Raw genomic sequence first — 19,712 nt, 5'->3', positions numbered from 1 at the left:
ATCTGATAGAGGGCTAATATCCAATATATACAAAGAACTCAAGAAATTAGACTCCAGGCAACCAAATTACCCTATTAAAAAATGGGGTATAGAGCTTAACAAAGAATTTTCAACAGAAGAAACTCGAATGGCCGAGAAGCACCTAAAGAAATGCTCGGCATCCTTAGTCGTCAGGGAAATGCAAATCAAAACAACCCTGAGATTCCATCTCACACCAGTCAGAATGGCTAAGATTAAAAACTCAGGTGATAGTAGATGCTGGCGAGGGTGTGGAGAAAGAGGAACACTCCTCCATTGTTGGTGGGACTGCAAGATGGTGCAACCACTTTGGAAATCAGTGTGGCGGTTCCTCAGAAAATTGGACATAGCATTACCCGAGGATCCAGCTATACCACTCCTAGGCATATACCCAGAAGGTGCTCGAACATATAATAAGGACATATGCTCAACTATGTTCATAGCAGCCTTATTTATAATAGCCAGGAGCTGGAAAGAACCCAGATGTCCTTCAACTGAGGAATGGATTAAAAAAATGTGGTATATTTACACAATGGAGTATTACTCAGCTATTAAAAACAATGAATTTGAGAGGTTCCTAGGTAAATGGATGGAACTAGAAATTATCATACTGAGTGAGGTAAGCCAATCACAAAAGAACACACATGGTATTCACTCACTGATTATTGGATATTAGCCCAGAACCTTAAAATGCCCAAGATGCAACTCACAGGCCACATGAAGTCCATAATGAAGGAAGACCAAGTGGGGGTGATTCGGTCCTTCTTAGAAGGAGCAACAAAATACTCAAGGGAGAAAATATGGAGACAAAGCGAGGGACAAAAACTGAAGGAGGGGCCGTCTGAAGACCTTTCCACCTGAGTATCCATCCCATGTGCAGTCACCAAAGGTAGATGCTGATGTGGAAGTCAGGAAGTGCATGCTGATAAGAGCCTGATATGGATGTCTCCTCAGAGGTCTTCAAGAGTCTGACATATTCAGAGGCAGATGCTCACAACTAGCCATTGAAGTGATTATGGGGTTCTCAATGGAGGAGTTAGAGTGAAGACTGAAGGAGCTGAAAGGATTTGTGGCCCCATGAGGAGAGCAACAATACCAACCAACCACAGCTCCCAGGGTCTAAACCACCAGCCTGGGAGCACTTATGGAGGGATCCAGGGCCTTAGCTGAATATATAAGAGTGGAGGGCCCTGCTGGGCACAGGTGGAAGATGAGATCCTTGACCTCATGAAGGCTGGACGCCCCAGGGGGTGGGAGTTTTGAGGGTGGGGAGGTGGGAGTGGGGGGGTAGATAGATGTTACATCCACAAAGAAGAAGGAGGAGGTGTGAGGGGATTGGGGGTTCCTGGGTGGGTGGGGGATGGGGTAAGGGGACAACATATGAAATGTAAATAAAACATCCAATAAAAAAAATAAAAAAAAATTCTATTCTGGAGGAAATGAATGTTATAATTAAATAAACAACATAATTCTGAGATACAATTGATGATCATAATGATAATTTAAACATTAAGTAGTATATGTGTCAAAGTAAAAGATTAAGGAAAACACTAGCTTCATCTTTTGATATTTTAAATGTAAGAGAAGATTTTAAAGTATAATCTTTTGGCATTTTTGTTTGTTTGCTTGGATATCATTGTTTGATGTACATCAAAGGTTAGACAAGCCTGCCATATCTCATCTTAAATTTCAAAGCAATTCTAACTACTTCTATGCAAAGGCCCTTTCTAGACATTTCTCAGTTTGATGGGAGATTGCTCTGAATTAATAGTAGAAGGGAATATTTCAGAAATAGATGTGTTTAGGATCTGAAAAACTCCCATACTCCATTGCATAGTACTGAACTCACTGAAGTCATTAATAAATGCCTGCTTGTTTTAGTTATTTTGGTGTCTTGGAGGCGTTCAGCTGATGTATCCTATAAGACGCCTTACTCACCACATTGTGGGAACTCATCTGAGCCATCTCCACAGTCATCATCATGGTCACACACAAATTGTTTGGGAATGCACATCTTATTATGGCACATGAAAGCATTTTCATCACATGTATTATTGGGTGCTAAAAAAATTACAAAACATAAAATTACATAAGCACACATCTTAGCTTCTCTCATACTTGAAGTACAGTATGAAGGTTTTTTCTATCAGTTTGTAGGTACTCAGAAAAATGTTAATGTATTTTTATTCAACATATTAGGCAAATGAATGATCTCATACATGTATTAAACTGCTAATGGATACAGGCATAGTTCAAGGGCTTATTCAATGAATAGAAACTTAATGTTCATGAGAGACATGGAAGACTGAGAATACCATTTTTCTTTTTAAAAAAATCTTTCAGAAACCTGCAAAAACAGTATCTTAATTCAAGCAAAATTAAAGTCTACAAAGTAATAAGCCCCACATAATCCCACCAATACCATTAATACTGACCCTTGCAATGGGATACTGATCCCTTGGGAACATAGCCTCATCAAAGCAGTGTTCCAGCAAGAACTCAAGTGATGGTTGATCAAATTTGCAATAAAATCCATGTAAAAAAGTCCACTTTGATATTATATGCATAGAACCAAAAGCCTTTACAGTATCCTTTATAGTCAACTGAAAGTGTAAATGCTATTGTACTTAGGGTTAAAATCATGATGAATCCTTAAAGGCTGATCTGCTATAGGCAAATGCCACCCACACAAGATCCATAATTGGTCTTTCATCTATATTTTATGCTTGATAAAGTTTGCACATTTTTTATTCATCTGCTTTTCCTTTGTTTAATAAAGATATTCAAATCTCTCAGACAATATTTCTATGAGGATATAAGATATGCAGAACTGACTTTTCAACTTAGGTATTCAACAATTTATAGGCACTCTCAGAATTTCTATTTCTATATTAATTGTGTTTACAGGTTCCCTAAAACACTTTAAGACATTGCTGACAGTATTCAATAATGTAAATAAAAAGTGCCTTAACTGAAAACCTTACTTCTGTATCAATTAACATACATTGGGCTTTGAAGACTATAAGAATTTCTGTCCCCATGGGGAGCACCTCGTTTCTTTGTCTTTCAAGATGAAGTAATATGGTCAGTTTTCAAAAAATCAACACAAAATTATTGGCCCATTTCTTTGTAATGATATAGTATCCTTTAAGTAGATTACTGTGAGCCTTGGGAATTGATAAATATTGTCTCACATGACCCTTTCAATCCAATGCATCCAGCTGCCCCCTACAACCTGATGCAAACTCTGCTATCCTCCATGTGATTGTCTACATAGAACCATGTATAGACAAAACAGAAAGAACATCATTTGAATGTGTGAGGGAGGGGACATGTAGTCCAGTATAATTTACTTTCAACAAATTTATTTTAAACCACTATGGAGAGGTCACACAAAAGAAACATTGACTTTACATACTTTAATAAAACTAAAACTCAAGAGTTGCTAATAACTCAGGTAACTTTGAGCTATGACAGTTGCTATAACTCAAGTGAATTACACTAATCCTGACATACATGTTTTTCTTTAAAAGAGAGCAGCAGTAACATATTATGAATTAATACTTTTAGATCACTTGAGTGCAATTTGTTGTATTTTAGAATAATTTATTTAATAATACCCATGTGGCTTACAAGTGTTAACAAACCTCCCAGAATGCTAACTACAATAGCAAAAACATGTGAGATCATGTGGATTTTTAATTCATTCATCATCCTTTGTTATTCCACCCTCAGTGGCAACCTTAACCTTCATAGAAAACAAATCAGCTTTAAGATCATAGTTTTGTACATTTCACAACAGGATGAGTTGTGAGCAAATAATGCTGCATCAATTTTTTTCTGTTGTAGTTTTATTCCTTTAAAATACATGTGTGTCAACAAGCTCACATATAACATTTTAAAGATGTGATGATTTATGTCTTTAAAAGAAAATCATGACATTGTCAGATTTAATCCAATAGACTGAATCTGGCAAAAAACAAAACAAAACAAAACAAAACAAAAAACAAACAAAAACAAAAACCCTATTCTGATAGGCTGCCCAGTTCAACAGATCACTAGTTGATCTTTGGTATCTACATTCACATGGAGAGTTCTTTTACCCTCCTGATCTTGGAAAAATTTATCTTAACTTTTTCTCCTGAGTAACTCCTTAATATAATCTCGCATTAGAAACATTGTAAATTGACCTCAAAGATGTCTTCTTGATCCTTCAGTTTCATTTATTCCATGACCCAAGGGTTAATACCTCATTTCTATACTTGATAAGTGTCTGCTGACTTCCTGATTAGTACTTACTTAATATCAACAATATGCAGACTATGTGTAATAGGCATTCAAAAACAATTTGAAAGGGGGAATTGTTAAATAAGAAAAGACTAGAACAACCAATAATCTGTATATAATGAAGTTATGCTCTTTTAGAACTCAAATAGTAAATTTGCAGTCAGTGGAATAATTTTAAAATGGGTTGCTAATATTAAGCATTTCTATGACACTCTGAATGTATAAGGCTTGAAATACAACTAATATTACAACATCACATTTTCATAACCTACTACTATTACATTCGCATCCCAAGGATGGGAGTGAAAGAAAGTGTATTATGGTATACAAAAACAATTCCCCAGCATGGTGCCACTGAATACTTTGACACACAACTTCAGCCAGTGTTCATACCACAGCCTGCACTGGATAGCTCATCACTCCCATCAGGACAGTCTCTTTCACCGTCACACAGCCAGTGTTGGGGCACACAAGCATGGGAGCCCTGGCAGCTGAACATGTCAGCAGCACAAGTGACAGCACCTTAAACCGAGAAGAAAAGTGGTATTAAACCCTGTGTATCCACTAGAGAATGGCCACTATTCATCAGTCCTGTAGAAATAAGCAAAAAATCTTGCATGCAATGAAGGAAAGATAACTGTAGGAAATCATGTCTCCTTCTGTCCTCATAACTGTCTACATGTTCTTGTTGAAGAACATATTCTTTCCTAACTGCCAAGTGCTGTCCTGTTTATAGCTGTATCATATGATGTACTATCTCTTCATCTTGAAAATACGTCAAAGCATGCGCTGGAATTATTAAATAAATAACATTGTGAAGGAATTGAGCCTGCATAGGACCGGGACAGTGATGAAAAACATTTCATAGCTTAGCATGTATGAACCATTTAATGTGTTACCTCCCTTAATCCTGCATGATTATTACTTATCACACTTCTCAGAAAAGGAAACCAGCTTCCACAAGCTGAAATCCTGGAGCGATTATAAGTGCAGAGCTCCCCATGCTGACCTGGTGGTCAAATTTTTTTCTTTGTGCTTCTAAGGACAATCTCTCAAAGGTTTCTTAAATTCGCATAATGAAAATGTTTATTGAGTGAAGGAGCTCAATCTCAGTTTTCAAGTTTTAATATAAAACAATATCCAAAATATATGCCAAATATCTACTTATGTAATTCATTTTACTAAACTTTATAATGCCAAAAAAGACATTATCGCTTGACTGGCAATTGCCAGCCCCTTGATTCAATCTTCAGTAATTCAAGAGAGAGACAGGGAGCAAGGGAGGGAGGAAAATAAGAAAAGAGAGAGGGAGTGGAAGTGGGGAGAGAGAAGAAAGGGAAAAAAATATGTCTGATTGACTAACATGATTGATTAGATTGATAGAAAACATTTGCTTCCACTCATGTAAACCAAGTTCAATGCACTTTAGTAGATGGTCAGTGTTTTTTCATTTTGCAGTCATGTGATTGTTGTAAACAGAAGATACTTCTCAGAGCTTTGTTCCTAAGGTATGTAGCATACTACTGTCTAAGCAAAATCTCCAAGAGACCCAGGCCTTCGTCTATCACACTTTCTTTGACATACATGGGGCTAGAAGGATAAGATTGATGTGAATACTTGAGTGTTCAGGAATTAAAGAATTGTCTGTTTCATCAGGGATCAATACTTTAACAGAAAATGGTGTAAGTGGAAGGAACCAGAAAATAATTTGTAAAATAAGCGTTGCTTTCAATTAAAAATAAATTTTATCAGCTATTACATATTTAATTGTTTTTAAGGTAAGTATGTTGTCACAGAAATTATAAGTTCCTTAACTTTCTAAGTCACTTTCACTATTAAACTCAAGCTCACAATTTCATGTTTTAATTTCTGTAACATTGGACATGCTGTGATCTAATTCCGCCTGAACTTTAAGAAGTCTCTTGTCTACATTTTCTTTGTTGGTAGCAAAAGGATTATGATCAGATAATTATGAAGACACCTCCAGGTATCAGATGACCTGATGTTCTTTGCAGCTATGTCAGTGGCTCCATTAATAGTACTCATCAGATTCTGAAGAACATGCCAAAAACACAAAATCAACTGGAAAGAAACTTGCAATAGAAAACCTTATGGCTTCTTTTCCTGGTTATCATTGCCATTTGTCACTGCCTTCTTTGGGGAAAAATACATCCTTGGGAAGAATAAGCACATATTGAAAACCAGCTACCAGGTCCATCTTATACTCTGCTCAAACAAGAAATGCTAGTTGCTAAAAATTAGTATCCTATTAATACTTTGGAAAGTAGAGTTCTGGCCCTACCTCTACCATCATTCATTATCTGTATTATTTCGGGTAAATCTATTATTGTCTATAAATTTACCTTTCCTCAAGTATCAAAAGATAGAGATGGAGTACAGTGGGAATTTCAATGCTGAGCTTCTCAATATGCTATATCAAAGATACAATCTACGTATTAAAAGGCAAGTTCATATCACAATATTTGTGAATGGGGCTCTGCAATCCATATTTTAATTTGCTTCTAATATGGATTTTTTGGTAAAGGTAAAAAAAAGATGTTTTCATGCTCTTAAAACATGCTAACCTCATAAAAGTTCAGTGTTAGAACTGAAAGGTTTGTAGCAAAGGAAACAAAGGAGCTAAAGTCATGAAATTAATTACTATTTCTTGTGTTTAATGATTTTGATAATGATTTTTATTTTATATTTATCTTTTTATAACGGTATATTGCTCCAACTATATTAAGGACAAAATATGTTTGGGATGGCTTAAATGCAGTGAAATAAATTGCCTGGTTCTAGGAGATAGTACCAATCTTATTCACAGGGCTATTCAGTTGAGGTGGAGAATTATAAAGAATGTCTATCTCTGGCAACAACCTGAACAGCTGACCATTCTGCTGAAATGTAGATATAGAAAGAATTTCTGTTCTGTCCAGGAATCTGAGTTTATTAGTCAGGGCTTTCAATACTCCTGTAAGGAGTAGGAACATGTGAGTATAAATACAAATAATACTTATAAACGATCTTGGGAGACTTGCAACCAGGAATGGAAACAAATGAGCAGATTGATGAACAAGTGTTAAGAGTTTTTGGCGTTAAGCTTGTTGCTTTGGTCCTTGACAAATCTAGGTAATAGCGCCATATAAACCACAAGCTACATACTTGTGATTATTCAAATAAGTCACACCACCTTTGTAGATAGTACATAGAACATATTTAATAAATATGTAATAGATAAATATAGACATTCAACATTTCAGTGCTATAAGTATTGAATTATAAATTACTTTGAAAATGGTATAAACTTGCCAAATTTCTTATTTGCGATTTGAAATAATGCAGTATAAATGTTTTATTACATACGTTGTTAATGGCACTGAAAATCTTTATATTAGCTTGCAGGAAACAACTCAGCTATGTAATATGTGTTATAAAATATGATTATTTAGCTGATCAGGTCAATTAATGGAATTTAGTGCAAAGAACCAATGGAAGACTAGCTATATGATAGAGAAATGTGATTATTTGGTGCTACTCAGACAAAATTTTGAATATTCTATATTCTATATGTACACATTTAAAAGACAATAGAATAGGGGCTTGAGTTGTGGCTAAGTGGTTAAAAGAATGTACTATTCGTACAGAAGACCATCATTCAAATCCTGATACCCACATTAGACAGCTCATAACCACTTGTAATTCTAGATCCAGGGTATATGGCTTGTTCATATTTCCACACGGAGACACACCAACATATATAAATAAACAAAAATAAAAATTTAGAATAAAAGACCAACCTATTACATTAAAATAATAAAATATTATACCTGAAAATGGTGAAATCAATTATATATTAATATAAATTCAATGATGTTAAGTACATGGACAAGCACAGACATATGATATGTGGTGCTTCAAATGACCTAGCATGCATGGTACTTAACATTTCACAGTAAAAAACATTGTTGAGAGTACAAAGGAAGCTGCTCACCACAAATGCTGTCACTTTCATCTAAACTGTCTCCACAGTCATCCTCGCCATCACAGACCCAGTGTTTAGAAATACATTTGTGTATAGAACAAGCAAATTGATTCCAAGAGCAAGAAGAATCTAAAGAACAAAGATGATTGTTGGAGGAGGAAACACTTGGAAAATAAGTTCTGGTGGTCAAGTGTACAATAGTACAACTACACCCAACAATATTTCACTTTTAAAAACCTATGAAGTTTTTTAATGAATTAAAAAAATAATTGAAGAAATAGATATTTTTAACTCTTGTTTGAACATTCCACAAGGTGAGCATGGATTAAAATATCACATGGTAGCCAATTAACCTACATACCCAACAAAGTTTAATTAATCATGAATAAGATCATCTTAAAAGAGATCTCCCTGTTATCACAGTGAAAGGTGTTTCTTAGACTCTTTTCTAATGGTTTTCTATAATCGACCCAATCCTATAACAAAATTAATTGAGTTCCTACTCTCTATGGTGACTCTACAGGAATGTTGACAACAGCTGGTCAGCTCTTATGCTTCCAGCTTGCACAAACCTCTTCCCTCAACACATTTCTTACAGGATTTGTCTTTAGCTAGTGACTATGCTGGCTGTTTTAACCTTATGAATATTCTTCATCAACAAACTAAAATAAATATTCCAGTGTGAAAAACAGTATTTTCTTTGTTTGAGTCACTTTTTAACTAGCATAAAATCCTGCATTATAACCTAGGAAATATGACCAGCAAACAACAGGTTTCAAAGAAGTCTTGAGAAAGGAAGTCCTCATTTGATGACAAGCCAATAATTTTGTGTTTTAAAAGAACACATGCTGACTGTTTTGTTACATTGTCTAAAAGTGCTTGAATATATAATTCTTAGGTAAGAACTCCAAACTTCAATGGAAACATATCTGTTTTTAAAAGTAGCTTATATTTTTTAATAACATGCCTTTTTATTTTCACAGTGCCAGTATTTTCATTGTCCTACTTCATCCTCTGTCCTTTCTACAACCTACCATGCTATTTTATCAAAAGACATCCCAAAATAAAATCCTCCTAAATAAAACACAAATTTTCATTAAAATAAAAAGTTGACTTTGTGATTGTTGATCTTCTGGTCAGTTTGGAAAGATAATAATAACAAAATAATTAAATAAATAAATAAATCACTGGGCACATCTGTAAAGGGTTAATGGGAGTGTAAAGATCCACCCTAAATCTGGATCAGAGTATGGGGTTGAATACAAAGGTGAAAGTGAATTAAGTACATCATTCTTTATTTTCTTCCCTTTGGCTTTGGATACAGTGTGACAATCCACCTTGTTCCTAGAGTAATACTGTCTCTGCCATAGTATATCATAAACCATACCACTGGAAACTGCAACAAATATGTCTTACCTTAAATTTGTTTGTCAACAACAAAATTAACTAACATAGGTTTTAATTAAAAATAAATATTTTAAAATTTAAATTTTACTTTCAAATATTTATGTAGATAATCAGTGTATAAACAATTTAGGCAACAATATTTGGGGAAAAGCAAAATTGAAGATGGTTTAATCACATAATAATTCCCTGTTTAGAAATTATGAATATACATAGACTAGTGTTTGAATTCTTCTTTTTCCTAGAGCAGACTCTGGCTTTACTGTGAAGATCTACAGAATTTTAATTAAACAGATCACATTTCATCATTTCTCTATGGAATTTACTTTCAAGAAAGTTTGACATTTTACATGGGTCTCATATTTTAAATGTTCTTCGAACTTCATTCACCCCTGTGTACTTATAATCAAAGAGTGGATATAGGCCTGTTTCTCTTAGAGAAAATCAAAATCTCATATATTCTATAAAATAAAAATTAATATATTTGTCTTTACAATGCAGATAAACTTTGTACACAGATAATAATAACATTGTGAGAAACAGACAAGGGTTTAAAGAAACATATGCTTGACTCTACTATTTAAAATAATGCACATAATACAAAATATAAAAATATTGTTTAGTTTCTAAGAGCTTGTAGGATGAATGTAACATAATTTTAAATCTTATTTTCATAACATAATGGAAATATATTAATGGTGCTTGATAACTCAGTGGACTCACTTCTCCTCCTGAGGACCCAGGTTCAGTTCTCAGCCTATTCACAACCAGCTCCCATCCTAGCAGACTCGGTGTTTGAAATAAATTCGGCACAAATGAAGATACATTGTTTAGATTAACACTGGTAAGAATTATAATTACAAAGTTGTAAGAAAATTCTAGGACTATAGGTTGTTATGCCGTATTATCATTGCCTGCATTTGGTTTTATAGTCTATCAACTATATTGTGGATACAGTCTCTAGGAAGGGACACACCAGCATACAAGTAGTAGCACGCACAGCTCATAAACCAAAGCAGGACTGAGGCTCACCACAGTGTAGCTCATCTAGCCCATCCTCGCAGTCCTTCTGACCATCACATACCCAGGTATTCAAAATGCATCTTCCACTAGGACAACCAAAATAATTCTCTTCACATTTGTGTTTGTTTTGAACTATGACAAAACATAAAAAAATGCAATGTTAAATATATTAAATTAATCTGAGTCTTTGGCAGTACATAGAGATATATTATTAATATCACCAGAGTTATTAGGATGAACCAAAAAAATACAGAATGACTCAACCCATGCCCTAAAAAAATGCCAAGGTTGCAATGACCCAAGAATAATAACATCACCAATAATGGGGAATACTCTATCCCTGGTCTTGACTATAAACCCAATCCAGGCTGGTCTTGGAATTGGAAAAAGTAGTTTAGGGAAATATTTAAATACTTGTTGAATCAATTTGCTGCAATTATTCAGTAGTAAAAGTAAAACAATGAAAATAACTGAATTTATCCAAAATTGAATAATGACAAAATGTTATACTTGAATAAGAAATGTGCCTTCTGTGTTTTGAACAGATGTGTATTAAACATTTGTGACTCTTTGCAAAAAACAATTTTGAATTTAATATTTCCAATGCCCTATCTTGAATATGTTTTTGTAGGCCTTAAGCAATATTCTCAGTTTTAAGAAAGAAAAGTTAGTACAATAGAATTTTGAAATTTTTCTGCTGATGAAGAGAGCAGGTAAGTGGAACATTTTATGGTTAGCATAATCTTGAGATCCACAAATAAACATGTAATTAATGATAATAGTATATCTTTTAAATTTCCACAAGACAAAAATAGTCTGTAAGTAAAATAAATCATTTTTAAATTATGATTTGTTGTAAAAATTGAAATGTTATATAGAATTCAATAGAATATAGAATTGTTTATTGGTTCTTCTCTTGACTGGAGAACATTTGTCCCCTTAATCACTTTGTGCAGACAATTTAGGATATGTCTGCCCTGTTGTTCACCAGAATGTGATCCCTACAATTTCTTTAACAAACACATTGAAGCGATTTATTGTTCACTATCTTAAAACAAATTTATACCTTATTTTCTGTGAACAGATATTTAATGAATATAACCTTGAGACAAAATCCTTGTATACTTTACATCTTTTGGGATGATCTACAGATAACCTCATATCAGCTGCCTCTTTTGCTGCTGGCTCCTACACTAGCTGGTCACATGCCATTGCTTGCAGAGTATCTTGAATTTTTTTTTTTTTTACTTAGTATAATACTCTATTACTGTTGAAAACCTTTAAAATAATGTGTTGATACTAGAGGAGGACAATTTATAACAAAAAAGAACCATTTGTTTAATACTTATCACATAACATTCTCTTGAAGACACTTTTAAAATCAAATACAGATATAATGAGAATGTTTCACTGTAAATAGAACATTAGATTAATAATCTTGATATGCAAGCTCAATAAAACTAAAACAATAAAGTTCCCTAGTCTTTTAAAAATGTTAATTCAACCTTTCTATAAACATATTTTGTTCTTTCTGTTCAGCCAACAGGCCCAGTACCTCAATCCTGGTTGTGCAACAGAATACCACCACAGTCTCCCTTTCACAGAGTATCCATTCCTGACTAGCCTAGCCCATGTGTCACTATTTTACGGTCCCCAAAGTTATCAGACAAGCCTTGCTCAACCACAGGCCGTGACTGCCATAATACTAGTTAGGTTTCCCACAGTCCTTTTCTGCTCTCTCTATTCCCAAAGAAGACCCAGTCCTTCAGTCTTATCCCTAGTGCTTGCAGCTGCACCGAACACCAGTTGCAATCTCTGTAACCCAGGCCATGCCTCCTGTCAATTCCATAGACCATCCGCCCGCTAACTAGTTTCTGCATTTAACAGCAACAGGCATTCCCTGTGAACACACCTGCCAAGCAGCCCAGCACAACAGGCAAGAAACAGCTATCACACTCACTGAAAATCCAGAGAGAAAACAGAAACCAAGGAAGAAAACACCATCCAAAACAGTCAAACCAAGAAATCATCACCAAAATCTATAAACACAACAAATCCAGATTCCTAAACACCAGCATAAGAAAGCAATCAATAACAGCCTGGACAATATGTCTCCTGTAGAGCACAGATATCCTACCACAGCAGGCCCTGAATATTATTATATACCTAAAGCTGAAGCACAAGAAAAAGACTTTGGAATCAAATATATTTGGATGATAGAAATCCTTAAAGAGGAAATGAATAAATTCCTTTAAAAGATGAAGCAACAAATACTTTAAAGAAATAAAACCGTTCAAGTCCTGAAACTGGAAATAGAGCAAACAAAACATAAACTGAAGGAATTCTGGAAATGAAACATTTTGGTATTTGAACAGAAACTAAAAGGTAGCTTTGTGAAGAAAATAAAAGAGAGACAGAAAAAAGAGAACCTCAGGCATTGCAGATAGGAGAAAAGAAATACATAGTCAAAGAAAATGTTAAATCTAAAAATAAATTCTGACACCAAACATCTGTGAAATCTGGAACACTATGAAAAGACCAAATCTATGAATAATAGGACTGGATAAAGGAGAAGAACCCCAGCTCAAAGGCCTAAAAAATAATCTTAACAAAATTGTTGAAGAAAATTTGCCTTACCTAAAGAAGATGCCTATCAAGATACAGTGATCATAAAGAATGTCAAATAGACTGGACAACAAAAGAAATTTCCCTTGCCAAATATTAATCAAATCATTAAACATATAGAAATAAAGCAAACTATTAAAAGCTACAAGGGGAAAGGACAAGCACTATATAAAGGTAAACCTATTATAATTATACCTTACTTGTTTATGGAGACAATACAAACCAGAAGGGCCTCAGCAGATATGCTATAGACTTTAATAAGTCACATATGCTATTCCAGACTACTATACCCAATAATCATCATAGAGAAAATAAGATATTCTGTGATAAATTCAAATTTAAACAATATGTATCAGAAAAAAACAGTCCTTCAAAAGGAACTAGAAGGAAAGTACCAACATAAGGAGATTAACTACACACATGAGAACACAGAAAATAAATATTTTCAAACCAAAAATTAAAATAAATATATATATACAAATACACACACACACACACCACTAATACTACCACCACCACCATCATCATCATCAAGAACAACAAAAACAACAACAAAAACAAAAACAAAATAACAAGAATCAACAATTCTTGGTCATGGATTTCTATCAATGTCAATGTCCTCAATAAAAAGACACAGACTAACAGAATGAATGAAAAAAGCCAACCCTTTCTTCTCTTGCTTCCCAAAACATACCTTAGCATCAAGATTAGTGTATTACATCAGAGCAAAAGGTTAGAAAAAGACATTCAAAGCAAATGGACCTAAGAGCCAATCTGGTGCTGATATTTTAATATTTAACAAAATAGACTTCAGATAAAAAATAATCAAAACAGACAGAGAAAGTATAAATGGCCTCATCTTCCCATCCTGATGATACAGGTTAGCTAAATGGAAAAAAATTATATTTCTTTTATCTAAAAGAAACTCAGTTTTGATAAGTACTATCTTAAAGTTAAAGAGTATAAAGAAGTAACTTAAGCAAATGGGATAGGAAGCAAAAATATACTGACATCCTAATATCAGATAAAATAAACTTCAAAATAAAACTAATAAGAAAAGACAATGATAGTTTGTTCTAATAATGGGATCAGTTAATACAATAAGCATTGCATTCTATACATATATTCACCAAACTCTTATATACATGATTTCAAGACAAGTATACTAATGGAATAAAGGCAAATATAAATACTAGGGGATTTGAATACTCCACTTTTCCCAATATATAATTGATCTAGAGGTAACATAAACATGAGTCACAACTGAATGATAATTATAAACAAAATAGACATAACATAATAGGCATATGTATTCAAGTTATTAATACATGGAAGAAGTTTCTCAATTTCAGAAAAATTGGAGCCACTCTATATATAGATTTTGACCATGATTCATTAAAACTCAAAATCAACAGTGAATTAACCTGTAGCATTTCCTCAAAGTTACGGAGATTAAAGAACACATTACAGAATGATTCATAATATCTTCATTAAAAATAAAATATTTACTAATGAAACTAACAGAAGATGTGATGTTGAATCTATGAATAAAAAGATTGAGGAAGGCATTAGATGATGGGAAAACCTGCCATGCTCGTGGATTAGTAAAATAATATTGAGAAAATGATTTATACTACCAAAATCAAGACATAGAAGAACAAACACCATATATTCTTTCTTATGTATGGTTCCTAACTCTTTGGATGTGAGTTTATAAACTGGAGTCTCTGAAGAAAACAAAAGGAAAAGACCACTGTTAGGAGGTAGGAGGAACTCCATTAATGGAAATGGGATATAGGGGCTATGAAGATAGAAATAAGAAAATGTGGGAACTTTAACTGGAGTGGAAAAAAGTGTAGCCCTACTGAGGGAGAAAGAAGAGATAATTAACATTATTTGTGATACTCAGTACCAATTTGGGATTGTTTTATGTTTATTCAAATTATGCACTCACACACACACACACACACACACACACACACAAATTACATTGTTCCACTTGGTACTGATAGTGCTCCAACAAAAAGCGATGTAATTTCTCATAAAACTGTCATGCCAGGAATAATTCACCAACACAAGTGAAACTCAATAGTATTTCTGAGAAACTTATGTTTATTTTGCTTTGTTTTTGCATTTTATTTGTTTCATTGGTCTTTTGAATTTTTTGTTTTCTGTTTTCATGATTGTGTGTGTCTCTGTGTGTGTGTGTTTGATATTTTTGTCTTTTGATTTCTGAAAGACAAGGAGAGTAAAAAATAGCCACAAAGTTAGGTCAGTAGGGCAGTAACATGAATTGAGAGGAGCTGAGGAGTCACATGATAAAAATTTTGTGTGAATCTATTGTGTGAAAAAGTTTCTGAATTAAAAACAATCAAGAATAACAGTAAAACTACTCTTAGATGGAGAGCTACAAATAATGACTGATGAAAGAGGAAGAGTCAGTCTCTCCGTCTTCTCCATGATGCTCTACCGAGTTGGCTGCCCAGTACCAATCGATCCTCCCTAAATACTTATAAATAGGAAGCACACTAAATAGATACAGCCAGTTGTATTTATTTGTACATATACATGTGTATGTTTTCATGTACTCTCATTTATGTAAAATATTTAAAGAGACAGAGGGCATGGAATTTGGATGGGAAACAGAGTGAGAAAAAGAGGGAGGGAGCAGAGGGACACATAAAAATGAAAAAGAAAAAAAACCTTAAGTAAAAATCAACTGAGTGTTATACTCTTTTAGTTTAAAAACTAAGATTTTACAAAGTTATTTATTATGACTTCATACTAAGAGAATTTTCTTTTAAAAGATAATGTGTTTATAAAGAGTTTTGTGCAAGTACCATTTTCAAAACCTTTCGGGAAAAAAATAAATGTAAGCAAAACTTTAACTCAAGTGAGAGCTAGTAGTATGAATTGGGAAAACAGCTGTTTGAGGCCATGTTAAATGATACCTATTAAGCATGGGTACACTTCCAATTATTTTTTATGAACATGTTGAATTATTTCATTTGGTTTCATTATATTCAACTGGAGGCAGTCATTATTATTATTATGGAAGTAGTTCTCTAAAATGCTAAATGATGCTATGAAGAGTTTTGCTGATAGAGATGATAAAGAAATAGATATCAGTGTATATCTCTGAATGTGATTCAATAAAAATAGAACTGATTCCCAACTGACCATGTTCTATATTGTATGAACTGCAGCAGCTTAACATAAAACATCAGATGTCTAACAGATTGAATTGAGTAGTGAAACATAGCTTTTCCTTATTTGTCTTTAAATATATCTATATGTCTTACAGATTATAAATTTTCTGTTGAAATTTTACAGATTATATGTTTTCATGGCTTAATCATCAATTTTAAAGGTACTAGCAAAGTGTTAAACATTAAAAATATGCTCTTACATTAGCATATATTTCTAAAGTAACAGTTTATAATTCATTTAGCTAGATCAAGTAGCATGTTCAGAAGAGCATGGTTATGCCTGGTACATAGGTATATTTCTAATTCATCTATTCATGCTTTAAGTAGCTAACTTTTAAATCATCAAGACAAGAACTATTTTTTTTCTTTTGGAAATTACCTGGGCACTTTAATTCATCTGAATAGTCTCCACAGTCATTAGATCCATCACATATCCAGCTTGGCAGAACACACAGTGAGGTAGAGTTACATGTTATGAATCCTGTGGATTTCACGCCGAGTTTATAGAAATGTGTGCAATCTGTATTATCTAGAAGGATATGAATAAAAATGAAACTGAAACCACATTTGCAAAAATTATGAGGCTTCTGTGTAGTTCCAAGAGGCAAGAAGCTTAACTTCATTAAAAAGTAAATATGCAATTATACTACGCAACAGGGTTAATTGCATAACAATTCTGGAAGAAGTTCAGAAAAACATTGGACAGTGTTCAATTCAATGCCAACAGGTGTTCATACATGAACAAACAAAAGAAAGTAGTAATTCTTACTGCAGCCCTTTTCATCTGAAGCATCTGAACAGTCCATGTTTTGGTTACACTGTGCTGATCTTGGAATGCAAGTCCCATCTGCACAGCGAAACTCAACCGTGGAGCAGGTAGACACTGTAAAACACACAGTAAATAAGTCAATGGGTAGACAAGTTAGAAAATCACCCCTGTATTATATTTTAAGAATTTTTATCAATTTATGCAACTTCATTTCAATTTAATATTTGAATTCATATGTCTAATGTGACACCCTGGCCCTCACCCAGTGTGTCTCCTATATGTCTTCTGCTATTATGTAATTTTGTCATAATTGTGGATTTTTTCACACCAATTTGCAATTGGCAGTTTATGTACCTAAGACCCTCAATTTCCATCCAAGGAGGAGTTATGCCTGCTTCATTATGATCATATGGATCCAGCACTGAGATGGCATTACAACTGCAATGAAAGAAGCTGACAATCCTCTCTCCTTCCATCTTCTATAGTATAACATCATAACCTGCAGCAAATATATGACTGCGTGCCTAAAGAGGAATCGTTTCTGGTATAAAAACAGGAGGAACAAGAAGGAGTGACAAGTAGAGGTGGATACTGGGTTTCTTTTATTATACAGAATGAACAATTGAGCATTACCACAGATATAAAGCTGTCTGTGTAGTGGTACATATCATAGAAGCATGAAGTCATTTCTGCATGACCATATTGTTAGTATTTGCCACAGGTAGTTTATATCAGTGAATAACCTAAAGGACTCTTTGTACAGCTTTTACATACAGTGATACTTTAAACTGCCTATTTAACTACAAACAGTTCATATTAATTGAAAATTATTTTAAGACCTATTATAAAATATTCAAATATTACTCAGAATTATGTATATCATTTATATTCTATAACACATGCTCTTATATTTCATTGTATTTTGAAGTTACATACTTATTTCTTTTAAAATAGTGATTAGAATGTGTTTTATTTACACTTTGTAATTAAAATTACTTCAATGTTTTCTTTATTAAAAGAACTTCTTAATATGTGAAACAGGTAATGCCATTATCACCAGAGATACATGAATTATTTCACAAAGGGAAAAGTAATTTTTCTGTTCTAAAAAGCATTTTGTAATGTTCGTATTTCATTCCATATTCAGTTTTCTCCCAGTAGAAATGGTAAAGCCATTATACTGGAGATACTCATGTCAATCATTTACACTTTATTATTTTACCTTACAATTGGTCTTTCATTAGCTATATTCCAAATGATTCCATATAATATCTTTAAGAAAATAGAATGCATACATCCTGTGACATAACACTAAAGATAAAATAAAGTCTACAAAGGTGCAGCTCAAAATGGATTTAAGCATAGAATCAGTGAAGAATACTAAGAAGACTCCTGTGTGGCCAATTGAACTACCATCATACCATTTCCTTCAAACTTCGAAAGGAAGTGCTCCATGTGATGGGAGTAAGTACATCTCATCAGGTAGTGAAAAGTTATGACCCCTCCTTCTGCCCCTGCCTGGTCCTCTGGGCTGGAGCAGACACAGAGTCGGTCTGCTCCCGTCCTGTTGAGAAACTGAATCCTGAGTCATCCAGGAGCCACTGCACTCAGAGCAGCTGGTAAGAACTCCATCTCACTCCCTAAACCCCAGAGATAGGTCAGGGAGCCAGGGACATCCAGGGCACAGCAGCTACCCAAACCCCGCCCCTCCGGAATTCCACTTCCCTTCTGCCCCTGCCTGGTCCTCTGGGCTGGAGCAGACACAGAGTCGGTCTGCTCCTGTCCTGTTGAGAAACTGAATCCTGAGTCATCCAGGAGCCACTGCACTCAGAGCAGCTGGAGCCACTGCACTCAGAGCAGCTGAAACTGAATCCTGAGTCATCGAGGACCCACTGCACTCAGAGCAGAAGGATTTCCAGATCCAAGAGGTGGCCTGAGTCCCAGGAATTATTCCACCCAGGAGATTAGGAGCATAAGACCACAGAGACCTCTGGACTCTGAGGAGCTCTGCAATAAGCAAGATAACTGGAAATACAGACTCCAGTTTTACACAGTGAGGGCAGGTACCACTAGAGTTAACCAGATGGCGAAAGGCAAGCGCAAGAACATAAGCAACGGAAACCAAAGTTTCTTGGCATCATCAGTGCCCAATTCTCCCAATATAGCAAGCCCTGAACACCCCATCACACCTGAAAAGCAGGATTCAGAATTAAAATCACTTCTCATGATGATGATAGAGGATTATAAGAAGGAATTAAGTAACTCCCTTAAAGAAATACAGGAGAGTACAAGTAAACAGATAGAAGCCCTTAAAGAGGAATCACAGAAATCCCTTAAAGAAATGCAAGAAAACACAAAGAAGGAATTAAACAAAAACATTCAGGATCTGAAA

At 34.3% G+C, this 19,712-nt stretch overlaps 1 protein-coding gene across 1 annotated transcript in view; it reads right to left on the bottom strand.

Moving 5' to 3' along the window:
- Lrp1b (LDL receptor related protein 1B) overlaps positions 1–19,712 on the bottom strand; it is a 1,533,520-nt gene that overhangs the window by 255,699 nt on the left and 1,258,109 nt on the right. The window contains exons 47-52 of the mRNA XM_028754677.1: positions 17,321–17,434; positions 16,931–17,080; positions 10,727–10,849; positions 8,300–8,419; positions 4,699–4,827; positions 1,957–2,079 (exon numbers count right to left, since the gene is read on the bottom strand). Of these exons, the coding sequence (XP_028610510.1) occupies positions 1,957–2,079; positions 4,699–4,827; positions 8,300–8,419; positions 10,727–10,849; positions 16,931–17,080; positions 17,321–17,434 (759 nt within the window). The remainder of the gene's footprint in view (positions 1–1,956; positions 2,080–4,698; positions 4,828–8,299; positions 8,420–10,726; positions 10,850–16,930; positions 17,081–17,320; positions 17,435–19,712) is intronic.

Source organism: Grammomys surdaster, unplaced genomic scaffold, assembly GCF_004785775.1.
Source record: "Grammomys surdaster isolate TR1022 unplaced genomic scaffold, NIH_TR_1.0 126035, whole genome shotgun sequence".
NCBI lineage: Eukaryota > Metazoa > Chordata > Mammalia > Rodentia > Muridae > Grammomys > Grammomys surdaster.
Note: the sequence above shows the minus strand (reverse complement) of the source record. Positions and strands in the feature narration are given on the sequence as shown.